General features: G+C 40.7%; 1 protein-coding gene across 6 annotated transcripts; it reads right to left on the bottom strand.

Moving 5' to 3' along the window:
• Positions 1-1,173: 1,173 nt before the first annotated feature.
• CLEC12B (C-type lectin domain family 12 member B) lies at positions 1,174-19,038 on the bottom strand. 6 transcript variants are annotated; one of them, XM_088025910.1, is made up of 7 exons: positions 17,931-18,172; positions 7,996-8,094; positions 6,393-6,489; positions 5,767-5,977; positions 4,884-5,038; positions 4,398-4,513; positions 1,174-1,528 (listed from the first exon to the last, which is right to left on the bottom strand). In XM_088025910.1, exons 1-7 carry the CDS (start codon positions 17,966-17,968, stop codon positions 1,465-1,467), a joined length of 780 nt encoding a protein of 259 aa, XP_087882036.1. In that variant the 5' UTR covers positions 17,969-18,172; the 3' UTR covers positions 1,174-1,464. The 6 variants fall into 6 exon arrangements, with proteins under 6 accessions (XP_087882036.1, XP_027975520.2, XP_027975521.1 ...); XM_028119719.2 differs by having other exon boundaries at positions 1,174-1,615; positions 17,931-18,169; XM_028119720.2 differs by lacking the exons at positions 6,393-6,489; positions 17,931-18,172 and adding an exon at positions 18,855-19,038 and having other exon boundaries at positions 1,174-1,615; positions 5,767-5,985.
• Between the last annotated feature and the right edge of the window lie 299 nt (positions 19,039-19,337).

Consider the following 19,337-nt stretch of genomic DNA (forward strand, 5'->3'; position numbering starts at 1 on the left):
TTTTTTAATCTGTGTATATGTAACTTATATTTCGGTCCTGTATGATAATTAGTAAAGCCTGTTCACTTAAACTATGACGAAATAATTATCTGTATTTTAAAATTTGTGCTTAAATATATTTTGCTTATAATTTTCACCAGATTTTCACATTGGACTTTAATTCCTGTGTTTTAGACTTTCTGTTAGTGTTTATATAAATTGTCCATTAGCTCACAATTTTAATTCTTTAGAGTATAACAGACTACTAGATGTCCCTATGGTGATGCTCTTTTAAAGAACTGTCAAAATATTCTGAAATGCACCTAGCTCAGAACTCGGATCATATCAGTTTTTCCAGTAAATTCTAGATCTCTGATTTAGACAAATCAGTATTGCAGGTTGGTTTACTGTTTTCTTTAGCCTATACATAGATATGTAATTATATGTGGAGCAAATGAAAACTCCTTCACCGTTATTCTTAAATCAGCAATTTTGTCCCAGAAAAACTCTCAAGTTCTAGATTTACAAGGTTTGACATCTAAAGTGCAGGGACACTGACCAACTATGTTAAAGGAAAGTTCTTTTTTTTTTTTGACAGAGAGAGACACAGTGAGAGCAGGAACACAAGCAGGGGGAGTGGGAGAGGGAGAAGCAGGCTTCCCGCTGAGCAGGGAGCCCGATGTGGGGCTCGATCCCAGGACCCTGGGATCATGACCTGAGCCAAAGGCAGATGCTTAACCAGCTGAGCCACGCAGGCGCCACAGGAAAGTTCTTAGAAATAAAATATAATGGTTCTACTATCTTCAGGTAATTTTTTAGGATTTCTCTAAAGGAAATAACATTTCAATGCAAAGATTATAAACTTCTATTAATAATGTCCAGATTACCACAACAATAACCTCAAGATTTACTTAATCTAAATAAATGAGAATGTAAATACTAAATGATGTGCTACTTCACCTGTATTACAAGGCTGGTACATGGCTACAAACCATTTGCTAAGATACTAAGATATTTCCAAATCACTTGGCACGATACTGCTGCTCTAGCCAGCGGGACCCCCACCCCAAAATCCCCCAGACCACTATCACAACAGGGTCTCCTGAATGTCATTCCAGTGCTGTGTCTTCTGTCAGTTCCAGCTGCTAAATATTTACATATCCCCCCGTGCACTTGTGCATATGCAATCACAAAGCAGGAAAATAATCTTTTATTCGAGACAGGGAATTCGGTGAAATGATGCTGAGATAGAACAATAGGGCCATAGAAGAGCTATTCCTCCGGGTCCCTAACAATAACCAGAACATCAGATCAGAAGGCATCGACGATGAAGTGGAGAATGTTCTGTGAAGTTTATTTGCCTGATGGGTCTGAATACACAGTCATTTTTTTCATCTGTTTTTGGCTCTAGTAGGGGAGATTTCTCTTTCTTCACATGAATTTAACCACAAGTCCCTTACATCCGGTGAATCTGGAAGAAGCATATTAATCCAAATCTTCAATCTTCACTAACGCAGCTGTCTTCTCACAAATCCAAGAAATTTCAGCACTGCAGCGGGAAATATAAATATTTCCTTTTTGAAAATAGGCACATCCTTTGGATCCATTGATCTGAGCATACTCTTTAGTGCTGAATCTGCAAGTTAATCCACTTAAAATTAATTTTAATTTCATATTTGAAATCTGATCACAATTCAGTGTCCTCAGTTACAAAAGACTATGTATCTGAACTTTGAGAGACTTCTGTTTCCATAACATATCAGAGGTCTTAAAGCTGGCAAATCTGAGCGTTCCATTTCAAGTTAATCATAATCCCAGCTAGAATAATTTAAGGAAGATACTTAAATTCCGGGTTAAGAATTTGTATCCCCTCCATTATCATGGTAGAAACTACCCAGTGCAGATTATATCAGAAGCACTACAATTTCTTTACTTTGGAACTTTAGGAAGAAAAACAGACAAATGAGATCATATTCTGGGTAAAAAGTTATAACATTTCATTATGCACAAATATAATTTTGTATATATATAATTTTGTGTTATATATATTTATACACACATATGTGGAAGGTGAAGAGAGAATAAGATAGGGGTTCAGAGAGAAAATGGACGATTACATAGATGTGGTTCTGATATCGGTCCCTAGTTCCTCTGCTAAGGAATTGGTGATAACTCTTCAATAATATCATTACAGGGGCAACTGGGTGGCTTTTGTTGGTTAAACCACCAACTCTTCATCTCAGCTCAGGTCATGATCTCAGGTGGTGGTATCAAGCCCTGTCCCAGGCTCTGGCTGGGGCTCAGCGGGGAGTTTGCTTGAGATTCTCTCTCTCCTGTCCCTCTACCCCTTCCCATGCATGCGGTGCACTTTCTCTCTCTCAAATAAATAAATAAATAACCTTTAAAAGAAATGTCATTACTAGATTATGCTCATCAGATCTAAATCCCCTGTGTGTCTTTTTACTCAAATGATCTGTGCTACACTGCAGTATTCTTGCTTCAGGGCTGGGCTTACTAAATTTTTTTTTAAGTCTTTATTTCTTTATTTGACAGAGACAGACACAGCGAGAGAGGGAACACGAGCAGGGGGAGTGGGAGAGGGAGAAGCAGGCTTCCCGAGGAGCAGGGAGCCCGATGCGGGGCTCGATCCCAGGACCCTGGGACCATGACCTGAGCCAAAGGCAGAAGCTTAATGACTGAGCCACCCAGGTGCCCCAGGCTTACTAAATCTTCCTCTTGGCATATGCATTTGCTGAGAGTAGCCTTACTCAGTAGGGAATATTCCGAAGTTCAGTTCCACCACCCCTACACCCCTAGGGTGGCCAGCACAGCCTCAGGGCGTCAGTGTCCACAGACTCCGAACCTTGCTGCAGGAGGCCACCTCCTCCATATTTTCACTAGGAGTGAGTGGAAGGGCCCGGGATGATGACAACTCCTTTAGGAGAGGGGACCCATCTTCTTAAAGTTCAAAGTGGAAACGGCTGCACTTACAGGGAGGGTATCCTGGTCCTGTTCTGTAAAGCCTCAGTCTAGCAGAAATACCTCAGGTTAGTGGGAAATCATCTCATGCCCAGGATCACTCCATTAAAAAGAAGTAACTGTCATTTTTGGGGGGCTGTTTGTTACTTTGCATGTGCATGTCACCACGATTATTTGCATGAAACCAGACTCACTGATTTAATATGACCAGTAGTGGACATTAGAGAGTAGGAAATTGCTGTGAGTAGGAAAGGCCATGACAGCATTGTGGGAAATGGGTGAAGATAAAGTCTCTCTGGGAGTAAAGTATAGGCATGTCATTGTGTATTATTCAGGGAATTGGGGGAGTCACAGCAGAAACCTAGTATCCTTGATGGAAATGAGTGATTATAACTCAGCTTAAGGAAACTTTGACAGCATGCATTAAGGAGCAAGACAGGAGGGAGGTGAACAGTTGAATAATTTGATGGGAAGGGAGGTGGAGAAAAACCTACTACACCCAGAAAGGGGCCAAAGCTCTTAACACTTCATGTGATATGCAAATACCATATATTATATTAAAAATGCAGATATAACTGTATCAATATTGTTGTGATGAGCTGTGTTCCTCAAAATATTTGGTTTGTAGTTGCTAAGAGAATTTTACAAGACTATGTGTTCCTTTCCATATTTTTAAGATAACCCTTACTTTTTATAACTTTAAATAGTTGCAAAAACTGTAATTTTCAAAGTATCATATATCCTGTATGCACTTTAAATATTTCTTCAACACCTTGAAGTGGCAGACTTAGCACATTTTAAGTCGTGAAAAACATTTGCCATATAATCTAATTAGCAAATCCCTATCACAGAACTAATTGTTAAACTAATCTGTCAATTCAGACTTACTTGCTGCTAGAAAATGGCTGACAATTATTGAATTTAAATAAATGTGTTAATGTATGTTCTTATGATAAACCACCCTTGGGACTGTAAGTGTTGGAGAGCCAGGGGAGCTGAGAGGCCAAGCTCCTGGTCACGGAAGCACTCAGTCCTGATTTTGCCACTCAGGAGGTAGTGAGCTTGGGCAAATTATTTAATCTCTCTCTGACAATTGTTTCATCCACAAAATAGGAATATAACAGTGCTTTTAACACAGAGCTAATATTTTACACTACTTCGAACAAAGCAAGTGTATTATTTGTTTATTATTAAAAAAATAAATTTTAACCAATAGATAAGCTTCAGTGTCTTGCCATGAGTTTGTCACATACACGAAATTAGGTACTCTTGCTTTCATTATTTCTTACTGAAGCTCTCTTTTCTTTGTATGTTGCACTCTTTTTTTGTATCTAGATTTATAATTCTTACAATTAACATTGACTTTCTTAGTATTCCATTTCCAATCAATTAACATTGATTTTCTTAGGATTCCACCCCCGCAACAGTTAGCGACTTACAAGGATGGAGAAGGGCCAGAGCCATCCTCCCATAGCCAGCTCCTTCCAGATGGGTCCCAGGATAAGCCCAGCCAGAAGAAAGAGAACGTGGGTAATGGCTGTGACTTCAGAAAATCCTGAGAGGGAGAACGGGAACAATGTCATATGTGAGCCACATTCTGGAGTGCAGAAGTAAGACGTTAGGGGCGCCTGGGTGGCTCAGTCATTAGGCGTCCACCTTCGGCTCAGGTCATGATGCCAGGGTCCTGGGATCGAGCCCCGCATCGGGCTCCCTGCTCCGCGGGAAGCCTGCTTCTCCCTCTCCCACTCCCCCTGCTTGTGTTCCCTCTCTCTGTCAAATAAATAAATAAAATCTTAAAAAAAAAAAGAAGATGTTAATTCTCCTTCAGAACGTACTGAATTCCTACTTTGTGAGTCACACATCCCACTTGCTCTACTTTCTACGACATGAATAATCTCTCTAACCAGGGAAGGAGTCAACCAGACCTTTTCCTCCAAACTATCTATCTTCACCAAAGTGGAGTTCCTGTCCATGCAGTTTTTCCTACTGTCAGTCCAGGTCTTCTCCTCATTTGTTGCAAAATAATAGCAGCTGTTTTGGGACCACTGCCACATCTTAGGACAAGGTTTACATCTGTGGTCTGAAAAAGAAATTACACCCATTAGTACAAATTAAATAATGCTAGAGTGACTAGGGAAGGTTTTTTTTTTTTTAAGATTCTTTCTTTATTTATTTGAAAGGAGAGAATGAAAGAGAGAGCGAGCACATGAGAGGGGGAGGACCAGAGGGAGAAGCAGACTCCCTGCTCAGCAGGGAGCCCGATGCGGGGCTTGATCCTGGGACTCCAGGATCATGACCTGAGCCGAAGGCAGTCGCTTAACCAACTGAGCCACGCAGGCACCCTGTGGGGAAGGTTTTAGAAACTAAATGATTGAACTTGGTGAGAGGGTCTGAGACCCAGCGTTCTGGAACCATACAGCTTTAGGAGCCTGTGAAAATGAAGTCACTCCCGATTATGGGGTGGAGCAACAGTGATTGAAATTCTCACTTCAGGGCTCACTTTACGGGTCTCAGAATTACCAGCTATACTTTTAGTTTCTTAAAATGTCAGGATCATCTAAAAATAGTTCACAAAATGAGAAGCTGAAGTATCCAGGTTGGTATCATTCCATGACGCATCTCAAATTCACCTCTGTGTTTTCAAAAATATTAAATAAATTGATATCTTCCCGTGTCTTCTATAAATTTAGTGTGATATCATTAGAGGTCGCTGGAGAACACAACTTTCTCATACTATGAGGTGGCGCACGTGATCAATGCAAACTGGTACAACAAATTGCACCTGACTGGCCCGTAGGTCCCAGTTACCTGAAGTGTGAATGATTAGCTCCTGGCAGAGTTTGATGGCCATTTGTCCCTGCCTCTTCAGCAGACTGGAGATCTGTGATTTGAGAAACTCCTCCTCGGTGGGAAAGTTTCTGTAGCTGTTCAGCTGCTCGGATAAGTTATCCTGCTGTTGGTGGATGATTTTTTGGAGTAGATTTAATTTCTCTGAATCTGAGTTAATTTCATTAGATGTCTGCAAAACTCCAAGACATAACAGGAGATAAGTTCATATATCTTCCCATTCTCATCATTGCCATAGATAATTCTTAACACAGAAATATTTCTCACATTGTTTAATATTTATCAGTAGCTTCCAATAATTGAAGTATCATGGAAGGAACACACCAGATGCCTTTCTATTCCAAATTGTTTGGAGCTCATCCTCATAATTTTATTGAGATTTTAAATATGATTACACTCGTATTAAAGTAATGAATTAATAATTGTATGTCTTTGACATTTAATCTAAGGCTGTGCCAGGCATTTTGCCATTCATTTAGTGGAACTACTTTTCTTTTTTTCTATTTGGAGCTGGTTCATGTAATTGTTGTTTTAATAGGAATAGAATCCTTTAAGGCAATGGGTATCTCAAAGTATGGTATACAGACCACTTTTATCAGAATCACCCAAATATCTGGTTTTGTTTTAAATGCAGATTTTAACACCATACTGGACCATTTCTGGCTCTGGATCCATAAAATCTGCCTTTAAAAAAAAAAAAAAGATTTTATTCATTTTTTGGAAAGAGAGAGAGAGTGCCAGCAGGGGTAGGGCAGAGGGAGAGGGAGGGAGAAAATCTCAAGCAGACTCCACGCTGAACATGGAGCTGGATGTGGGGCTTGATCTCATGACTCTGAGATCATGACCTGAGCCAAATCAAGAATTGGAAGCTTAACCAACTAAGCCACCCAGGCACCCCAAAATCTACTTTTTTAGTTAACACTTCAGGCAATGCATCATCACAATAAATTTAAGAGTTATTACACTAAAAGCAAAGCACTTCAGGAAAAAAAGGCTTCACCCTTCTATGGTGAACCAATGAATGTGTATCATTGCATCTTCATTGTTTAAAAGATTTTATTTATTTATTTCAAGAGAGAGAGAAAGCACGAGTGGGGGGAGAGGGGCAGAGGGAGAAACAGACTCCCCGCTGAGCAAGGAGACTGACGTGTGGGGCTCGACCCCAAGACCCTGAGATCGTGACCTGAGCCAAAGGCAGATGCTTAACCAGCTGAGCCACCCAGGCACCCTTCATCTTCATTTTTAAAATATACATCATTATAGAAGATCAACTGCTAATCCTCATAATGACTGGCTATTGAATATTTGTTACTGCTGCTAGAATATCATATTTCTTTCTAAAAGAGCAAGCTACATCATTAGGCCCTATTCATATGTCCAAATCGGTATGTCTAAATTCTAATTATCCATGAAATCCTACATATGTAAAAATAAAGTAGCATGGAAGACGCTAGTGTCATTCAGAGAATAAACATTCTTGACCGCAAGTCCCCCAAACGGGAATACTGTGCCAACTCACTACTCTGTCCATCATATAGTTAACAATATCCTACAGAGTATGGATTCTTAGGATATTCTTCCACTTATTTTTAGTTCAAGACTCCCTATCCTGTTCAACCCTGATGGCTCAGTGATGGGTCAGAACCAAGAGGATGCTTTTTTTTGGCTATTGTACTTGGGAGTGGAGCTTCCATTGTTATCTGGAGGTGGTTCAACTTTCTGTTTAGAGGGTGAGGTATCTCAAGCAACCATTCCTCCTTGTTTGTATCTCTTTTTCCTTTATAGCACACAAGTATTTCTATACTAGAATGGTCTTCAGTGAGTATATTAAGCCAGTCTTGTTCTAAGTCTTCAGGGTGAATGAGACAGCATGCTCTTCCTTGAGGCCACCTCCCTTGGCTCCCCATTTCTTACCATTGGAATAATAAGTGGATGTGTGTCTATGCAGAAAAGAACCTCCTTATTCCAACCAATAAAGAGGAATATAAAAGTTGTCTTCATAATCCAGTTTAGTTTATCAAGAGAAAATGGAGTTAGGGCAAAATCCTCAAGTCTGTCCCTTGCTTGCCAATCTTAGAGACTTGGAGAATGAAGGAGCTTTGATCACATAATACAATCAAACCGGAATTTACATAGTTTACAAACGAGTTTCCTAATCACTTTTCTTGGGTTTGATGAAAGTATACTTACACATAATCCCCAAGGTCACCAGCCCAATCAGCAGCATCAGACAAAGAGTTAGCAAACTCAGGGCAGCCTGGCGCCAGGTGGGTGAAAGAGCTGGATACCCTGAAGAAAGCCAACAGAGGAATTATGGCTACACATGAACTGTTTATTTCTCTCTTACCTCTTCAGTGCACCATCTAGAAAATACCTAAAGTGATGTGTGGTGAGGGCCCCACCATCAGTTCTCCCCCACTCCTCTTCCCCACCATTCTCCTTTCCTTTAAGAGTGTCTCCTAATTTTCAGGTTTTTGTTTTACATCATCACACATCCTTCTTCTTTAAGTTTACTAAATGCACGTACTAGATGTTGTAGAAACTGCTTCTCTGAATGATCCTGACAATAGGAGAGACCTCAAGTTTTTGAGATTACAATCCTCCACAAGGCAAGTGTTATTGTGGATTTTATTTATATCTATTATCCAGTCTATTTATCATCTCATAGATAATGAATGAGTATGAAATGAAAGACAAAATGAATGTGCACTCTAACCTACACTATTTCTTAATTCAGGATCTAATGGCATCTAGCCCAGTATTTCAGACAGATGGATTGAAAATTTCCAGGGGCGCTATCACATACATCACACCCATGACTCCTTTTCTCTCAAGGATTGCAGCTATAATTTAAACAAAAAAACAAAAATGTATAACCACTGTTATTAGACTCACAACAAACCTATTCCCATTCTCTTTGTATATCACCCCCAAACCATGCACACACGTGCATACGTACACACACCCACTTAAAGTAAAAATAAATCCAAGAGAAGAAGAAAGTAGTTCCTATATTTTAGATGATTTGGGGTAATAGCCTGAACTGTCAACAAATTCTTGAAAATAAGGGATATAGTCTGATATACTAAACTGGATTCCTGACCACAGAGATTAATATTTCTTCCAACAGGGGATAAGGGAATGAGGTAAAGACTGGCACTGAGTTTGGGCCTTTATCCTTCGTAGGAACTTGGTTAAATTGTTTAATTTTTTTTAGACTCAGTTTCGCTAATATTATTCCATTTACTTCACAAATATATTTTGATAAAAATATGATATAATGCATATAAAATACTATATGGATATTGTTATTATTGACTCAACACTACTAATTATACTAGGAATTTCCACTCCCTAAAAAAAATTTTAAACTACTTATAAAACAGAAACTATCTCTTACCTATTTCTGACTGTCTTGTTCTCCCATTTCTCACTTCAGTTATTTATACCTTTGAAAAGAAAAATTTCCTCTATTTTCTCTATTTTAGTGACCTCTAATCTGGCTACTAAAAGAATATTCACCTGGCATCTCTCACAAAGTATAAATATCAAGGATTCATTTGTAAAAAGAATTCTGTTAGCCCCCAAACTCAATTTCTCTCATGTCCAATGTTTCACTATAACACAGAGCTTCACGATACATAGTGATATCACACAATTTAAAGAGGTCTTGGAAGCCACAATGTTTTCTGGCCAAAATTGGGAACACTCATTCTACTAGTGTATTCCACAACTCTGTCTCCATTTTGGAGATTCCACAGCATACCTCTCTTTAGCATCTGAACCAAAGCATTTATCACCTGTGCATTCCCCAAGGTCACATCACGCTGTATCTGAACTCCTACCTCTTTTCCTTAGGTTATTTCTATCGCTGTTATTTCTCTCTCCAACAGAATCCTGAAATACGAGTGTCGCATAAGTCACTTCTTCAGACATTGTAGAAGAAAGCACTACTATAAATTATGTAATTAATGTTTCAATATCTTCAGGCCCAGGAACGGGATGTTCTTCTCAAGGCTGGGAGCTTTTATAAACACACTCAACTGACCTAAGACACACACCCACACCCCTCTGTAAAGACAGAATGACAAACAGGTTTTTTGCAGAGAAAGTGAGAGAAGTCAAATATTCTCTTTAGAAATCAAAATAGCATAGATCTCAATCTGCCTGCTCTTTCATCATTGTTTCTTGTGAAGCGAAAGGGATACTTAGAAGCAGAGAAGGAATAGTGGTTTCATGGGGGAATCCCCATGATCTTCAGGGTAGAGGCTGTTCTGAGTTATTCAATAAAGGGTCAGGTTGTCATTTTTACATGTGTCAAAGGCCAGCTAATCCTGTATGAAGACATTGGATCTGGTTTATACTCACTCATATCAGAGAGATATACATATGACAGAAAAAACTTTGTAGTTAATGACCACCCACACCTGGCTGATGTTTTAAGAAATGCAAATGTGTGTGTGTGTGTGTGTGTGTGTGTGTGTGTGTGTGTGTGTGTGTGTGTCAGACAGACAGAGACAGAGAGGCAGGGAGGAGGGAGAGACCCAGCGTTGGTAATGGGGCATAGAGAAGAAATTGACAGTTGTTAAAATTGGGCATGAATGGGAGCTCCCTCTGGCAGGGCTAAATCCCTAACAGAATAATCCCCCTGCAAATTACAACTAGCACGGAGTATGGTGCTTTCCCTTTTTTTTTTTAATTTGTTTGTTGAGTTGGTTTTTAACCTGAGGGCAGCCAACAGTCATTGTTGTGCAGCTAAAATTCCTATAGAAAGCAGGCAGTCTTTCAGGTTCGAAAAATCAGAAGATGGAGTTTGGGGCAAATGCAAGAACAAACAGTGCTGGCTATTCACATGGACCACTGGATATGGGGAATCCCTAGAGCATCTTTAAGTCTTGACCTCTCTTTGAGCTACAGGTTATATACATTTCATTTAAAAAATAATCTTATATGGGGGGGCACCTGGGTGGCTCAGTCAGTTAAGCGTGGGACACTTGCTTTCAGCTCAGGTCATAATCTCAGGGTTCCGGGATGGAGCCCCTTGCTGGGTTCGCTGCTCAGCAGGGAGTCTTCTTGTCCTTCTCCCTCCGCCCCTCCCCATGCTCACACGTGCACTCTCTCTCTCTAAAATAAATAAATCTTAAAAAAATTTTTTTAAATCTTATAAAATAATCAATCTCTATTTTCCCTTTCTTAGAACAACAACAACAAAAATGCCCTGAAAAGAAGTTTCTAATAAAACTGAAGTAAACTCACTGCAGAAGGGTTTAACTGTGACACTTTGTTTCAACAACGTCACATGAGCGGTAAAAAGCAGACAATTTATATAGAAAGCGTTCTGGCTGTTATTTGGAGGCACATGAGAGGAAAACCGCACATCACACGTGCAGTTTGTCACTTAGTCGGTGTCAGACTCTTAAAGGACTGCATTTACTTCTAATGCCAATATCACATCTTGTGAAATTTACTAATTTCTATAGGAAAATTCATTGTTACTGAGAACCTGTGAAACCTGTGAAAGGTAGAGTAACAGCCCCCAAAGCTGTGCATGTTCTAATCCCCAGAACCTCTCAATCTGGTAGTTTACATGGTAAAAGGGATTACGGATGGGAAGAAGGATTGCAGACCTTGAGATGAAGAAATGATCCTGCATTATCTGGTGGGCTCAATTTAATCACGAGTCCTTAAAAGTGGAGAACCTTTTCTAGATTCAGTCAGAGAGATAGAACACCGCCGGCTGAAGGTAGAGGATGAGGGCCTAGAACCAAAGAATGTGGGCTGGAAGACGTAAAGTTAGGGATGGGTGCTCCCACAAAGCACTCAGAAAGCAACACAAACCACCCCCCCACACACCCTTGATCTACCCCTGTGAGATCATGTCAGATTTCTTTTTTTTAATTTTTTATTGTTATGTTAATCACCATACATTACATCATTAATTCTTCATGTAGTGTTCCATGATTCATTCTTTGTGCATAACACCCAGTGCTCCACGCAGAATGTGCCCTCCTTAATACCCATCACCAGGCTAACCCATCCCCCCACCCTCCTCCCCTCTAGAACCCCCAGTGTGTTTTTCAGAGTCCATCGTCTCTCATGGTTCGTCTCCCCCTCTGACTTACTCCCCTTCATTCTTCCCCTCCTGCTATCTTCTTCTTTTTCTTTTTATTTTTTAACATATGTTGCATTATTTGTTTCAGAAGTACAGATCTGTGATTCAACAGTCTTGCACAATTCACAGCGCTCACCATAGCACATACCCTCCCCAATGTCTATCACCCAGCCACCCCATCCCTCCCACCCCCCATCACTCCAGCAACACTCAGTTTGTTTCCTGAGATTAAGAATTCCTCATATCAGTGAGGTCATAGGATACATGTCTTTCTCTGATTGACTTATTTCACTCAGCATAACACCCTCCAGTTCCATCCACGTCGTTGCAAATGGCAAGATCTCATTCCTTTTGATGGCTGCATAATATTCCATTGTGTATATATACCACTTCTTCTTTATCCATTCATCTGTCAATGGACATCTTGGCTCTTTCCACAGTTTGGCTATTGTCGACATTGCTGCTATAAACATCGGGGTGCATGTACCCTTTCGGATCCCTACATTTGTATCTTTGTGGTAAATACCCAGTAGTGCAATTGCTGGATCGTACGGTAGCTCTATTTTCAACTGTTTTAGGAACCTCCATACTGTTTTCCAGAGGGGTTGCACCAGTTTGCATTCCCACAAACAGTGTAGGAGGGTTCCCCTTTCTCCACATCCCCGCCAACATCTGTCGTTTCCTGACTTGTTAATTTTAGCCATTCTGACTGGTGTGAGGTGGTATCTCATTGAGGTTTTGATTTGGATGTCCCTGATGCCGAGCAATGTGGAGCACTTTTTCATGTGTCTGTTGGCCATTTGGATGTCTTGTTTGGAAAAATGTCTGTTCACGTCTTCTGCCCATTTCTTGATTGGATTCTTTGTTCTTTGGGTGTTGAGTTTGATAACTTCTTTATAGATTTTGGATACTAGCCCTTTATCTGATATGTCATTTGCAAATATTTTCTCCCATTCTGTCGGTTGTCTTTTGGTTTTGTGCACTGTTTCTTTTGCTGTGCAAAAGCTTTTTATCTTGATGAAATCCCAATAGTTCATTTTTGCCCTGGCTTCCCTTGCCTTTGGCGATGTTTCTAGGAAGAAGTTGCTGCGGCTGAGGTCGAAGAGGTTGCTGCCTGTGTTCTCCTTTAGGATTTGGATGGACTCCTGTCTCACGTTTAGGTCTTTCAACCATTTGGAGTCTATTTTTGTGTGTGGTGTAAGGAAATGGTCCAGTTTCATTCTTCTGCATGTGGCTGTCTAATTTTCCCAACACCATTTGTTGAAGAGACTGTCTTTTTTTCCATTGGACATTCTTTCCTGCTTTGTCAAAGATGAGTTGACCATAGAGTTGAGGGTCCATTTCTGGGCTCTCGATTCTGTTCCATTGATCTATGTGTCTGTTTATGTGCCAGTACCATACTGTCTTGATGATGACAGCTTTGTAATAGAGCTGGAAGTCCGGAATTGTGATGCCGCCAGCTTTGCTCTTCTTTTTCAATATTCCTCTGGCTATTCGGGGTCTCTTCTGGTTCCATACAAATTTTAGGATTATTTGTTCCATTTCTTTGAAAAAAGTGGATGGTATTTTGATGGGGATTGCACTGAATGTGTAGAATGCTCTAGGTAGCATTGACATCTTCACAATGTTTGTTCTTCCAATCCATGAGCATGGAACGTTTTTCCATTTCTTTGTGTCTTCTTCAATTTCTTTCATGAGTATTTTATAGTTTTCTGAGTACAGATCCTTTGCCTCTTTGGGTAAATTTATTCCTAGGTATCTTATGGTTTGGGGTGCAATTGTAAATGGGATCGACTCCTTGATTTGTCTCTCTTCTGTCTTGTTGTTGGTGTATAGGAATGCCACTGATTTCTGTGCATTGATTTTATAGCCTGCTACTTGACTGAATTCCTGTATGAGTTCCAGCAGTTTTTGGGTGGAGTCTTTTGGGTTTTCCACATACAGTATCATATCAACTGCAAAGAGTGAGAGTTTGACTTCCTCTTTGCCGATTTGGATGCCTTTGATTTCTTTTTGTTGTCTGATTGCTGAGGCTAGGACTTCTAATACTATATTGAGTAGCAGTGGTGATAGTGGACATCCCTGCCGCATTCCTGACCTTAGGGGAAAAGCTCTCAGCTTTTCCCCATTGAGGATGATATTCGCTGTAGGTTTTTCATAGATGGCTTTTATGATATTGAGGTATGTACCCTCTATCCCTATACTCTGAAGAGTTTTGATCAAGAAAGGATGCTGTACTTTGTCAAATGCTTTTTCTGCATCTATGGAGAGGATCATATGATTCTTGTTCTTTCTTTTGTTAATGTATTGTATCACGTTGATTGATTTGCGGATGTTGAACCAGCCTTGCAGCCCAGGGATAAATCCCACTTGGTCGTGGTGAATAATCCTTTTAATGTACTGTTGGATCCTATTGGCTAGTATTTTGGTGAGAATCTTTGCATCCATGTTCATGAAAGATATTGGTCTGTAATTCTCCTCTTTGATGGGGTCTTTGTCTGGTTTGGGGATCAAGGTAATGCTGGCCTCATAAAATGAGTTTGGAAGTTTTCCTTCCATTTCTATTGTTTGGAACAGTTTCAGGAGAATAGGTATTAATTCTTCTTGAAATGTCTAATAGAATTCCCCTGGGAAGCCATCTGGCCCTGGGCTTTTGTTTGTTGGGAGATTTTTGATGAGTGCTTCAATTTCCTTAGTGGTTATAGGTCTGTTCAGGTTTTCTATTTCTTCCTGGTTCAGTTTTGGTAGTTGATACATCTCTAGGATGCACCCATTTCTTCCAGATTATCTAATTTGCTGGCATAGAGTTTCTCATAGTATGTCATTATAATTGTATTTCTTTGGTGTTGGTTGTGATCTCTCCTCTTTCATTCATGATTTTGTTGATTTGGGTCCTTTCTCTTTTCTTTTTGATCAGTCTGGCCAGGGGTTTATCAATCTTGTTAATTCTTTCAAAGAACCAGCTCCTAGTTTTGTTGATCTGTTCTACTGTTCTTTTCGTTTCTGTTTCATTGATTTCTGCTCTGATCTTTATTATTTCTCTTCTCCTGCTGGGTTTAGGCTTTATTTGCTGTTGTTTCTCCAGCTCCTTTAGGTGTAGGGTTAGGTTGTGTATTTGAGACCTTTCTTGTTTGTTGAGAAAGGCTTGTATTGCTATATACTTTCCTCTCAGGACTGCCTTGGCTGTATCCCAAAGATTTTGAACAGTTGTGTTTTCATTTTCATTGGTTTCCATGAATTTTTTTAATTCTTCTTTAATTTTCTGGTTGACCCATTCATTCTTTAGTAGGATGCTCTTTAGCCTTCATGTATTTGAGTTCTTTCCGACTTTCCTCTTGTGATTGAGTTCTAGTTTCAAAGCATTGTGGTCTGAAAATATGCGGGGAAAAACCCCAATCTTTTGGTACCGGTTGAGACCTGATTTGTGACCTAGGATGTGATCAATTCTGGAGAATGTTCCATGGGCACTAGAGAAGAATGTGTATTCCGTCGCTTTGGGATGGAATGTTTTGAATATGTCCGTGAAGTCCATTTGGTCCAGTGTGTCATTTAAAGTCTTTATTTCCTTGTTGATCTTTTGCTTAGATGATCTGTCCATTTCAGTGAGGGGGTGTTAAAGTCCCCCACTATTATTGTATTGTTGTCAATGTGTTTCTTTGCTTTTGTTATTAATTGCCTTCTATAATTGGCTGCTCCCATGTTAGGGGCATAGATATTTACAATTGTTAGATCTTCTTGTTGGATAGACCCTTTCAGTAGGATATAGTGTCCTTCCTCATCTCTTATTACAGTCTTTGTTTTAAAATCTAATTTGTCTGCTATAAGGATTGCCACCCCAGCTTTCTTCCGGTGTCCACTAGCATGGAAAATTGTTTTCCACCCCCTCACTTTCAATGTGGGGGTGTCTTTGGGTCTAAAATGAGTCTCTTGCAGACTGCATATCGATGGGTCTTGTTTTTTAATCTAATCTGATAGCCTGTATCTTTTGATTGGGGCATTTAGCCCATTTACATTCAGGGTAACTATTGAAAGGTATGAATTTAGTGCCATTGTATTGCCTGTAAGGGGACTGTTACTGTATATTGTCTCTGTTCCTTTCTGATCTATGCTGCTTTTAGGCTCCCTCTTTGCTTAGAGGACCCCTTTCAATATTTCTTGGAGGGCTGGTTTCATGTTTGCAAATTCCTTTAGTTTTTGTTTGTCCTGGAAGCTTTTTTATCTCTCCTTCAATTTTCAATGGCAGCCTAGCTGGATATAGTATTCTTGGCTGCATATTTTTCTCGTTTAGTGCTCTGAAGATATCATGCCTGTCCTTTCTGGCCTGCCAGGTCTCTGCGGATGGGTCTGTTGCCAATCTAATGTTTCTACCAGTGTAGGTTACATATCTCTTCTCCCGAGCTGCTTTCAGGATTTTCTCTTTGTCTCTGAGACTCGTAAGTTTTACTATTAGATGTCAGGGTGTTGACCTATTTTTATTGATTTTGAGAGGGGTTCTCTGTGCCTCCTGGATTTTAATGCCTGTTTCCTTCCTCACATTAGGGAAGTTCTCTGCTATTATTTGCTCCAATATACCTTCTGCCCCTCTCTCTCTTTCTTCTTCTTCTGGGATCCCAATTATTCTAGTGTTGTTTCGTCTTATCGTATCGCTTATCTCTCGATTTCTGCCCTCGTGATCCTGTAGTTGTTTCTCTCTCTTTTTCTCAGCCTCTTTATTTTCCATCATTTGGTCTTCTATATCGCTGATTCTCTCTTCTGCCTCATTTAGGCAGAAGATTTAGCACTAACTGCTAACCTAGCAGTTAGTGCCCCCATTTTTGATTGCACCTCATTAATAGCCTTTTTGATTTTGACTTGGTTAGATTTTAGTTCTTTTATTTCTCCAGAAAGGGTTTCTCTAATAACTTCCACGCTTTTTTCAAGCACAGCTAGTATCTTTAAAGTCATGATTCTGAACTCTAGGTCCGACATCATACTAATGTCCGTATTGAGTAGGTCCCTGGCTGACGGTACTATCTCTTGTTCTTTTTGCTGAGGTAATTTTTTTTGTCTTGTCATTTTGTCCAGACGAGAATAGATGAATGAGAGAACAAGATGCTAACAGGTTAACAACGTCCCCAGCAAATATACTCTATACAAATCAGAAAAGACCTGAAACCAGGGGAAAAGAAAGGGAAAGAAAGGAAAAAGAAAGAGAAAAGAAAGAAAAGAAAAGAAACAAAAAGAAAAAGATAAATACAAAAACAGAACAATACAAAAAAAACAGAATATGATCAAATATGATCAGGCTAGTGCATAGATCAGTGCCACACACTAGATTTTGAGCGTATTTTGGTCTGTTAGAAAAAAGTGCCTCCTAAAATTTTAAAGGAAGAAAGACTTATATATGTACAAAATAAGGGTTGATACAATGAAGGGATGGAAGATGACTGTAAAGATGAAAACTATAAAAGATTTTATAAAAGGGACTGATATGATAAGAAGTTGTTTGAAAAAAGAAAGAAGAAGATTTAAAAAAAAAGAAAGAAAAAGAAAATTAAAAAAAGGGAGAGAATGTGATCAGGCAGGAGACTAGAACAAAGCCATACACTAGTGATTTAGAGTATATTTTGATCTGTTAGAAGAAACTGTATCTCAAAATTTTAAAGAGAGAACAACCTATATATATATATGCCAAAAATAAGGGTAACTACTATGAAGGGATAAAATATGACTCTAAAAATGAAAAATAAAAAATGTTTTTTTAAAAAAAGGGATCGAGGGCACCTGGGTGGCTCAGCTGGTTAAGCGGCTGCCTTTGGCTCAGGTCATGATCCTGGAGTCCCGGGATCGAGTCCCACATCGGACTCCCTGCTCAGCAGGGAGTCTGCTTCTCCCTCTGACCCTCTTCCCTCTTGTGCTCTCTATCTCTCTCTCTCAAATAAATAAATAAAATCTTTAAAAAAAAAGGGATTGATAAGATGTTGGTTGAAAAAGGGAAAAAGAAAAATTTTTAAAAAACCGTTTAAAAAATTACCTTTGAAAAACTAATGAATCATGGTAAAAAAAAGCCATGAATTCTATGTGCAGTATTCCCCTAGTGCTGGAGTTCTCCCGTTCTCCTTGATCGGTAAACTTGGTCTTGGCTTGCTGGCCATTCGTGCTGATCTTCTGGGGGAGGGGCCTGTTGCCATGGTTCTGAAATGTCTTTGCCGGAGGTGGAACTGCCCCGCCCTTGTCGGTCCAGGCTAAGCAAGCTGCTCGGGTTTGCTCTCAGGAGCTTTTGTTCCCTGCAAGCTCTCGGTACAGCTTTGGAGGACCAGGGTGAAAATGGTGGCCTCCCAATCTCCACTCGGAGGAGCCGAGAACTCGGGGCCCCGCTCCTCAGTGCGCCCCCAGAGAAAACCAGTCACTCCTGTCTCCCTGGTCTCCGGCCGCACTGCATGCTCACCCGGCCTGTGACTGAGCGTTTCTATCTCTGGCACCCAACCCCATGTGGAGTCTCCAAACCCAGCAGATCCCTGCGGTGCGCTCCCGCGCCACTCCTCCCCGGGGGAGGAAGGGGAGTCTCCCCGGATCTGTCACGTGTTGGGTCCCTGCTGGAGGAGCAGTGGCCCGACTGGGCCGCAGATCACGGTTTATGGCCACCCTGAGCTGAGAGCCCGCGCCTCGGCTCCGTCTCTGCAGCCGGCTTCCCCGCTCTGATACCTGGGAGCTCTGCCGCACTCAGGCACCCCTGGTCTTTCTGTGACCCCGAGGGTCCTGAGACCACACTGTCCCGGGAGGATTCCACCCCCCGCTTAGCCACTGGAGCGACGTCCCTCAGCGGAGCCGACTTCTAACAGTTCCGATTTTGTGCTCCGCGACTCTATCACTTGCCAGAAGCAGCCGACGGAGGCCCCCTCCCCCGCCGCCTATCCTCCCGAATATCGCCTCGGATTCACTTCTCCGCACGTCCTACCTTCCAGTAAGTGGTCGCTTCTCTGTTCAGAGAGTTGTTGCTACTCTCTTCTTCGGTCTCCTGTTGAGTTCGTAGGTGTTCAGAATGGTTTGACCCTATTCAGCTGAATTCCTGAGACCAGACAAAATCCAGGTCTCCTACTCCTCTGCCATCTTGCTCCGCCCCCCTTCTGGTTCCTCTTTATCTGACTTCAAATGCTGTCATGGCCCAGAGTTGAGTTCCCGGCCCTCTGACCTGTTTGTGCTCATCCTTGGATGAACTCTTCTAGATCCATGGCTTGGAGTGATGGCCATGTATAAGTGATCTCCAAATGTATATCTTCATGCCAGGGTTTGATCACCAGGTCCAAATATCTGACTGGAGACTTGGCATATGTATTTACATATGCTATAGGGTTTTTAAATGTAACACATCAAATAAATAAATAAACAAACAACTCTTCCCCAGTTTCACTCTGTGCTTCTCCATTTCAGTACCTAAGCC

The sequence above is a fragment of the Eumetopias jubatus genome, unplaced genomic scaffold (genome assembly GCF_037043125.1).
Source record: "Eumetopias jubatus isolate StellerSeaLion01/CBP00866 unplaced genomic scaffold, mEumJub1_p1.0 scaffold_8, whole genome shotgun sequence".
NCBI classification, from domain to species: domain Eukaryota; kingdom Metazoa; phylum Chordata; class Mammalia; order Carnivora; family Otariidae; genus Eumetopias; species Eumetopias jubatus.

Coding starts and splice junctions, on each gene's coding strand:
- CLEC12B (XM_028119719.2), bottom strand. CDS start 17,968: ATGGCTTTTTTTTACCATGATTCATTAGTTTTTCAAAG. Junction 8,095..17,930: donor GATTCATTAGTTTTTCAAAG/GTAATTTTTTAA, acceptor GGCTTTCTTCAG/GGTATCCAGCTCTTTCACCC. Junction 5,039..5,766: donor GCTAATCATTCACACTTCAG/GTAACTGGGACC, acceptor TTTCTTTTTCAG/ACCACAGATGTAAACCTTGT.